The sequence below is a fragment of the Hippoglossus stenolepis genome, chromosome 6 (assembly GCF_022539355.2).
Source record: "Hippoglossus stenolepis isolate QCI-W04-F060 chromosome 6, HSTE1.2, whole genome shotgun sequence".
NCBI classification, from domain to species: domain Eukaryota; kingdom Metazoa; phylum Chordata; class Actinopteri; order Pleuronectiformes; family Pleuronectidae; genus Hippoglossus; species Hippoglossus stenolepis.
The window spans coordinates 13,596,018-13,605,748 of NC_061488.1; the positions used below are offsets into that span (position 1 = coordinate 13,596,018).

Below are 9,731 nucleotides of genomic sequence, written 5' to 3' on the forward strand. Positions count from 1 at the left end.
TGCTTTATATCAGTTCGTTTGGATGTTTGACACTCAATGTGCAGTGTGAGTTTGACACTACAGACTGTTTTCACTCATATTTGCTGAGTATGGAAAGTTCTCATCTTAGATCTGAGATTATCAAAACAAACCGACAAGCACGCGTCAAGGTTCAAAACATTTGCAAGTCTGATGAGGACACCTGAATACTGCAGGGAGACATATACTGACATTTACAGTGAAGTGGGAGAAATCTGTGGACTGTCGTTACATATTTTGAATTTATTCACCAGTTCTGGATTTTTCAATAAGGTGGAAGAGACCATATCACACACATTTTATTATGCTGAGGAGAGATTTCTATAGGTCTTGAAACATGGCTTTTGTAAAATTGTATTCCTGTTCACCAAACAGAACTGTAACATTGCAGATTTTGTAGATTTTTAAAATAAAGCTGTTTCATCACCAGTGCAGTGTGAATTGATATTGACCTCAAAAGGTGCCTGTAGGTCTATGAGGCCTCTGACCTCCATAGGGTGACAGTAACTTTCTCCTGTTCCCTTTGACTTTGGCAGAATGAGCTGTACCTGAGTGGAGCGGTCGATTGGCTCCTGTGTAAATGGAAGGCGTTTACAGAATGCGAGGGGGCTGAAGTGCTGGATCAGTGAAAACTGAGAGGACCTGTATCCCATCCCTCCTGCACCGAACAGCTGCAGCAGAAAATATCTGCACCCACATCAAACAAACCTTTCTTTAAAATCATGTTATCATACCTATATGTACTATTATTTATATTTATAAGTAAAGCAAAAACAGATGGTGGGACGTCTCCGCCTGATAATTCACACGCACGGATACATATGTAACAGTGGAGTTCAAAGATCAGAAGGGTCCTATCCTATTGTTATGATTCATTTCATGCTGAGCAACAAAGCAGGCTGAGCCTTGAGCTGCAGGGGGCCACATACGTTTTTAATAGAAAGGGTTGAAAACAATTTAAATCACAAACATGTGGAAAGAAAAAGACATACACCCAAACCGTCAAATCAATAAATAAAAGCACATGTGTCAGTGAAGCAATTCAAGAGGAGCTGATGCCAAACTTATCACAATCTCTCTGTACTCAAATTCAAAAATAGAAATCAGACAAAGACAATAAACCCCGTGGGGCCGGGCTGTGTAAAAAGTGCAGGTCTTTGCATTATTGATCAGGAAAGCTGTAATCTACCCATCTGTGTATGTGCATGGCTTTTGTGTACAGTCATTGATCATGAATCCAGAAACTGGAGATTTTACAGCGCAGATGCCGGAGCCGGAGCCGGAGCCGGGGCAGCGTCTCCTCCAAACGCAGCGCTGAGGAGCCGGCTGCTATAGTGGCTGCTGTTTGCGAAAATGTTTGGACGAGGCGCTGTCTACACCTGATGTGATGTCTCCACTGTGAGGAGACTGGGGGCTTTTTTTTCCTTCTCTCCCCCCTCCCACCTTTAAGTTGGTGCTGAGGCGACAGATATCCCCGTTTATCTGCGGATGTCCCTGACCAATTCAAGCGTCTTTCTGCTCAACGAGGTGGGTTCGTCTTTCAGTTTTCCTCCTCTGCTTTGTTTTGGATCTCTCTGGTGGGTAACTGGGGACTGGATGAGACTGTGCCTGCTGTTGTGTGCAGAGCTGCATGCATGCGTCGTGCACCATCCTTAGCGGTGGAATAAAGAGGCGGTGAAGGTTGCAGCATGGTCCTGCGTGGTGTTGTGCTGTGTTGGGATACAGATGATGACATTAGACAGCACTGACCTCATCACTGGGAATCTGACAGTGAGTGGGGAGCATGTATTGGTGCTGTCAGTCTGTCAGCAGCGATTAGCTCTGCTCAGGCTGCGGTGGATTTTACAATGGTCAAAACATTTTGAAGAAAATGATAGAAGTGGTCAGTTCAAGCAACAGATGAAAAGCATTTTCCACAAGTGGGACTCTGTTATGCTTCACCTATAGAGATACATGAAAACATTTTGCTCCAGGATAAACTGCAGTTATTAATCCAGGGCTGTAATAATCATTTTAACATAGATCATACATGCAGCCAGGGTGTGATAAAGAAAAGCACTCATATTATAGAAGAACAGTCATATTCCACTAAGCTTTATGACTATACAAACAACACAACTGATCTCAACTTCACTAATCTGATGTGTTTATGAAGTTTATGGTGTTATAATATAGAAGTTATACTCTCATTTTGATTCTCTGCATGTAGCGTCTAGTGTTAGTTCCGTCTGTAACAACGTAATGTGGAGCAACTGATGATGTAATACCTGCAATGTCCATGTTCATCATGTAGTAATATTCACCTCAATGACTCAAATTTGTCATCCCATTACAAATATAATGATAATGTAATCCACTGGCTAAAGTGTGATGAAATGACACCGCAATGATCTAGCACAAAGTCATGAAAAACTTTTCATCCTTGCCACTTTATAGGCCGTTTTAAGATTGATGTTTTCCTCAAGCCCGATCATCCTGACACGTGTTTCTAAAATCACCATGACATGATGAAACCATTTCACCTCTTCTCTCTGCTCCACTCCTAGAGGTTTCAAATATTAAAGGTAGACTGACAGTTAAAGAGATAGAAAGAAAGACAAAAATCGTTTGTATTGTTTGTATTGAAAAAAAGTTCATGGTTGCTCTGAGAGCTTCAACTCAAGAAAACACGTGCTAATAAACAAAACAGGTGCATATTGAGGAAACATCTTCATCAATCTGACAAGGCATGCTCAAAACAACCAAATACTCGCAACGCTACAATCACAACACTATACACTCACAAAACAACCAAATACTCACAAAACTACAATCACAAAACAACTAAATACTCACAACACTATACACTCACAAAACAACCAAATACTCACAACACTCGACTCACAAAACAACTAAATACTCACAACACTATACACTCACAAAACAACCAAATACTCACAACACAATACCAAGTACACTGGAGCATTGGAATTATTCAATTGGAATATTTGGTTGTGTTATGGGTATTTGGTAGTATTTGGTTTTGTTATGAGTATTTGTTTGTAATGTGAGTTTTTGATTGTGTTGTGAGTATTTGATTGTCTTCAATCAATCAATCAATCAATCAAATTTTATTTGTAAAGCCTCAGAGAGAGTCACATGTGAGGGATCCCTCTCCCAAGACAGACAGCAGTGCAATAGATGTAATATAAGTATTTAGTTGTGTTGTTAGTATTTGGTTGTGTTGTAAGTATTTGCGGTGAATTTTCTATTTGTCACAACAACACATGTATTGTCAAATTGTCTATGTCTTGTTGTCTATTTGCACATGTTTTCTTTAATTGTAGTTTGTTGAGCTCTCTCGGCCACTGTTGACAAACTGGGTTGTACTGGTGGAGTAAATCCTCATCCAGAAACACCATCAGGGCGTCCACCTGCATCTCCAGGAGATTGTTTCTCACCCAGAGCGTGTTTAAGAGAGTGTTGAAGGTGCTTTGAAAGTGAAAACCCATGACTCTGACCATGGCTGCCAGCCTTATCCAGCTGGGAACAGGTCCCTCACAGAAGCTAGATTATTGCATTATTTGCTTCAGTGTGTGTCTTGTAGGCAAACTGCAGGGGGGTGTAATCAGTGTTGTGGACTGGAGAGCTCAATGTCACCCCAGAATCTTAGTGAGGCTGGTTTTTGTTCTTCAAATTAAACATCTCTTGAGACTTGCCATAGGGGCTGTGAAAACAGATATATTTTGTTCCTGTATTTAGTGATATAGCACCGTTCCAGAGCAGAATTCTAAAAATGGAAAGGCACATATATATATATATATATATACATCAGAGTCAGATTTTTTTCTCATAAAGATTATTCTCTGAGAAATCAAGGAAAATACAATATTTCTGTATCTGCCCCCTGATCCTGATCCATATCAAAATGTACTGGGTTATTTCCTGACCCAGACCACATCCTTCCACCAAGTTTCATTGTAATCTGTAGAAGAGTTTTTGCGTAAACTTGCTTATAAATTAATAAACGGAAAGGTGTGAAAACACAACGTCCTTAATAAGAAATAAGAAAAGAATAAAACTGTCATGTCAATCCATCAGATAGCTTGGTGGAATTTGATGAATTTAAAATGTAATTTTTTTTTATTTTAACACACTCAAATACTGTTGTTTCATTTTCCCGAAAAACATATTTTGTGTTGTTCATGGTTGCTTTTTATTGCCTTTACAATTTCCCCCAGTTATGAGAAAAGTGTTAAAGGGAACAAAGACCCATTTGAAGCTTGCAGAATATTCTCCATGGGTAATTATGTTTTTCATTAACAGTTAAAATATTACTCTCCTCTATTATTAAACAGTCGTTGCTGCTTTATTTAATAATGCATCGTATTATCAAGCAGAAACACGATTTTTCTTTTTGTGACTGCAGAGTTATGGCTCATATTTTCTTGGAAATCCTAAAACTGGCTCTTTGAACGTGTCTCAAGTGGTTAAACGAACTGCTCAGTGAAGCAGAGATTATCTGTTTGCCTTATCACTACTGGTGACACCCTCACTCACATCACTGGCATCCCCCCCGTCTGTTTACCCCCTTCTTTGGTTGTGTGTATACATCAAACAGGGATCAAGCGCGCGCGTGTGTGTGTGTGTGAAACACATGCTGTACCTGCACGTCTGAACCCATCAGCTCCCACACCAACCTCACAGAAGGATTTGGCAGCGGCGAGGTGTCGTCTCCCCTCTGCTCAGAAATCAAAAAAATCAGCATCACCAGAGCCTTAAAATAGCCCCTCATCCATAATGCACCAGCAGCAGCAGCAGCAGCCCACGGAGGAGCTTCATATGGGACAGACTGACAGACATTTGCACTCAATGCTTGGGTGCAGCTCCAATAGCCGCTCTCCCTCCCTTTTTCTGCTTTTCTTCTGCTCAGTGCAAAGCGCCGTGGAGTTTAACTTTCAAACCTTCATTCATTCATGTTTTATTCACATCTTCAGCTCATGCAGAATTGGAATGGATGCGTTCTCCTTCTCTCTCCTCCTCCTCCTCCTCCTCCTCCTCCTCCTCCTCCTCCTCCTCCTCCTCCTCCTTTTTTTTCTTCTCTGCCTCACTGTTTCCTGCAACCTATCCTATGAATTATGGATCTCAACTTTGCTGGAGATTTTTCGCATCATCCACGGGCACAGTTTTATGCTTTCAGACTTGTACGCCTTTAGATGCATGCTGTGCATTTCATACTGTATCTTATCTTACCTTATAGATTAACTCGTAGAGCGGTTACATGATTCTTCTCATGAGATGTTGGGTTGGTTTGTACGGTTTGAAGAAGAAAAAACAATACATATCCCACATCCACAGCTGAGCAGCTGTCAGAGCTCAGCCAGCCATGACATCCACAGAACACACTCTGTGAACAGAGAGCTGCACCGGGGACATCTCCACATGTCGAGCAGAGACAACGAACATGGCTCCGCACATCCCCTCGCCACCAGAAGACTTTCTCCTCTCTCTAAACTTTTGCCGCCTGACATGTTGAAATCCTCAGTGGATGAAAGAAAAAGAAATAAAACAGTTTGATAGGAGGGTAAAAATGGCAGATTTGTCCCTTTGAGGTTTTGTGTTTGTGAGTGACATGGTGGCATGTGAACTTTTTCCATTGTACTTGCTATGGTTTGGGGACAGTTCTCATGGTGTGGGCTATCAGTTTCAATTAAAGGGGATTATAATGCAGAAGTATGCAATGGAAGAACTTGCAGGGCCTCTAGAGAGAAGAGCAGAGGCTTTTACAGCAGCGTATTGATGCCCATGGTTTTGTAATGTGATGTTGGACAGTCATATATGGGCGTAATCAGGTGTCCACAAACATCTGGCCATTTACTGTGTAGGAGAACTGCAAGAAGTGGCTTAATGGGAATATGATGTGCGAGGATTGGTGCCGCAAGATGTAGTGTCCTTTAGAACAATATCACATGGTCATCTTGTTTTGGCTCCGACGATAACAAAGAGTCCTGAGTGACTTAACATGCACTGGCGATACACAGTCCCACCGGACGGGCGAGGTAGGGATGGAGGAGGAGGAGAGGAGGAGAGGAGGAGAGGAGGAGAGGAGGAGAGAGGGTGGGAAGGATGAAGTGCGGAGCGGAGAGAGGGAGAGAGGAGAGAGAGGAGAGAGAGAGAGAGAGAGAGAGAGAGAGAGAGAGAGAGAGAGAGAGAGAGAGAGAGAGAGAGAGCCCGACTGACGTAGCAAAGGCTTGTGCACAGAGAGTGGTGGAGAATGAGATCGGGGAGGGTGGGGTGGGGGGTGCGGAGAAAGAGAGAGGGATAGACTGCTTACAAGCACGCTACAGTACACTTCAGTGTTACCCGGGAGAGAGGGCACACCATGACTGACTAGCAGAGAGAGAGAGAGAGGGCGAGCGAGCGAGACGGGGAGTGTGCTCTCCCACCTCCAACCGAGTGAGTACGCCGCTATCTCTTCTGCATCTGATCCCCTCCCTGCAAATCGCATCGATAAGCCGGTGGGGAAACCTCGCGGTCGATCGGTGCATGCTGTCGAACGACGGGACGACACACGGGGCGGATGCACTTCAGGGAATCTGTCAGCTCTGCTCCTGAAAAGTTTGAGAGGTCGTGTGGGTGTGTGCGGCTGTCAAGAGTGAGGGAGAATTGTCATTTTTGAACCGATCCCATGTGCAAACCGAACTCCCCATCGTCAGCGCCTGGCGTTTCTGGGGGAGTCATTTGAGTTGCACTAAAGCAGAAAAGGGGCATTTAGTGGCGTCGTGTTCACGGAGGAGCGGTGGTGGTGGTGGTGGTGGGGGAAGCTGTGGGTATGTACTCGCAGGCATTCAGGCTTTTCTCTGCTGGTGGTGGGGGAGGAATGCATTTGGGACTGCTGGGCTTCCTGTGTGGGGTCAATTAAATACTGCATGAGACAGAGCACTAAAAGCCTGTCCCGCGAGGAGCGAAGTGCATTGTGTGTGTGTGTGTGTGTGTGTGTGTGCGCGTGTGTGTATTTGAGTGTGTGTGCTCGTGCATATGTGTGTTGGTGCATCAGTGTGCAATGCCTTGATTAAATTTGATGAACCAGCAATGTTGAGAGGGCCAAAGATTCCAGTTCCTGTTGAGAAACGCTGCCTTTCTTCAGTGTTTTTACTTATTAAAGACGAGCAGGTCAGAATGTAAAGAAGTATGTGCTCTAATTTCTCTGTATGACATGCATGTTCTCCAGGAAATCTCCATCTACTGCCTTCCTTGACCGTATCATCTGCAAACTGTCGTATCGTTGATGAACTCTCAATGTCGTGACTGAGATTTTAAGACCCAAACCTGAAAAAAAAAGCCCCTCTCTACGATGTAAAGCCGTAATGTATGAATATGTAGGACAGCATTACATATTAATACATCTGACATTCCCTCTGTTTGCCCAGCCCACTAGTCAAGACGCACCAATTAGGCCTAACTCAAACCTATGGAGCCTAAATCAGGTCATCTTCCAACAAACATCTGATTTAATGAAGGATGCAGCAGCGCTGTGCCACTCTGCGCTGCACTGTTGGTACACACACAGCTTTATGTGGGTTAGCTCCAGCCCCTCTGCACTTTGAAGCAGTTTGGTGAAGTCAGGTTGAAGGATCCCTGCGGGGATGAAAGCCTATAACTATCCACAGTGTACGACCAGGCCAAGGGGACAGTGTGGAGGAAAGATAGTGATTACTGAGTGCAGGTTTGCTGCCCCCTGCTCCTCTTCCTCCCCTGTATGCCATCATTATTGTTGACCCCCCTCTCTCCGATGATTCACGTCATCACATTGTCCTCATTGCATCAGGAGCATTCCTCTTTGTTGTTGGCTCATACAAGATGTCCCCTCTTTTTACATCTCCACACTGCTGTTGCTGTGGTGAGAAAGCAGTTGTCTTTGGAACGGCTTGGAAGTGCTTATTTATAGGATCTGCTAAGGGCTCATTACAGGCAGAAGAAGTACGCTGGGGTAACATTAGAGCAGGAGGAGGTTGAAGCTGCTCAGGACAGGATGGAGTATCAATCTGGGTGGCTCTCCTATTGATCCACTCTGCCCTACTCTGGTTGCACTGTCAAGAGACCTCTCTCTGGTTCTGGATGATCCACCTCTACCTGGAATGCTGCCTCAGCTCCCACTGCACACACACACGCTAATGAGCCTCTTCTTCCCAATGCAGGAGGTTGGAGACATGAGGTTTTGTGCTCAAATCTCGACATATGTTGGGAAAACTTTGTCTCATTTGCTCCCAGTTGGTTTCAGAGCTGCTTCAGTTGCTTGCGAGCATCAAACACTGTCATGCAGCTACTGAAAGGTGGCACTGATTGACTGGTCTGATTATTTATTGTTCAATCAGATGTTTACGGATTTAAATCATGATTACAGAGTTTTTTGTTGAAGTAAAAACTCCTTATGCCTAACTCTGGAGAAATTCACCTTTTTTGTGAAAAACATAAAATACTAGAATGGCAGTAGAGCGCATTTTTCTGCCGTAGCTCAATAGTCCCCTCCATTAGTAGGCGTTTAACGAGCACCTTTCTATTACCTCATGACCTTTCTTTCATTTGAGGCGAATTGAGGTGAATTTGTCTAAAAGATACGGCGGTGGACTAGTTTTTAACCCAAATGGCAGTGCATACCTCCACCAAGGCCCAACGGTCCCTTTATGAAACCACACTTAAAATCCACGAGATCCGGATTGCAAATTGCTTAACTTTTGTGAACTTCACCTTTTTTGTTATTAAAAATCTGATTTAAAAAAAAACAAACTGAACACTAGAATGGCACTGAGTAGAGGGCATGATAGTGAAGGTTACACGACTTGTTTGTTATCCACTCCCAGGTGAGCTATCGCATCAGCATGCGTTATAAAAATAGCCGTGCCTTGATGAGAATTAGCATGTGTCACTGCTCCAAATATAGAACAGCTGACATATTACATCAAGTTTGAAATTCCTTTGTGAGACGTTTCCACGACTGTCCACACCCATCTCGCACAAGTTTTTGTCTTTGTGTTTCTCTTTGATTGTGAAGGCCTGGGTGAACTTTGAAAAAAAAAAAAAATGAAATAAACTTTATTAAAGCGGCTGCACCACCAGGAGGATTGAACGCTGTACGAGATTTTATTGCTTTGGATGGAAGAGAAGAGATGAATCCACCATCGCTGCAGCGTCAGTGTTTACAGGCGGTAGACTAAAGCAGAGACAATTGCTGTCTGCTCTTGTTCCCCACACAGACACTTAGTTCATATTCAGATGGGCTGTGTGGCATCAGTGAATATAGCTGAGCCAGTCTCAGATGTGCTTCGCTCTTTCTGGAGGGAATTCATCAAAACTCTGTGAAGTTTGACAATCCTCTCCCCAACTGTCAACCCCAGACTGAGAGGAGGAGGGGAGAGGAGAGGAGAGGAGAGGAGAGGAGAGGAGAGGAGGAAAGGAGGAGCTATATTTAATCAGACTGAACAGCAAAAAGTGTAACAAAAAATGCAAGCTTCTGCCGATAATCTCAGGTTCTATATTGTTCTAACATTTCTCCACCAATCTTTCTTTTTCGTCCCTTCATCCAACCTCTCCTCGCTTTTCTCTCTCATTCAGTTCAAAGAGTTTGCAGAGTTAACATCGACAGAGCAGATGAATGGCATCACCTTTTATTTTCATATTTATATTGAAAATATATTTTCTATCTCTCTTTTTGTTTCTGCTGTTCTCACCCCCTC

General features: G+C 43.5%; 1 protein-coding gene across 1 annotated transcript in view; it reads left to right on the forward strand.

The window, feature by feature from the left end:
- Positions 1-1,301: 1,301 nt before the first annotated feature.
- The window catches only part of cacnb3b (calcium channel, voltage-dependent, beta 3b), a 23,050-nt gene continuing 14,620 nt past the window's right edge, over positions 1,302-9,731 (forward strand). Inside the window, exon 1 of the mRNA XM_035160280.2 lies at positions 1,302-1,545. Coding sequence (XP_035016171.1) covers positions 1,507-1,545 — 39 coding nt within the window. The 5' untranslated portion in view covers positions 1,302-1,506. The remainder of the gene's footprint in view (positions 1,546-9,731) is intronic.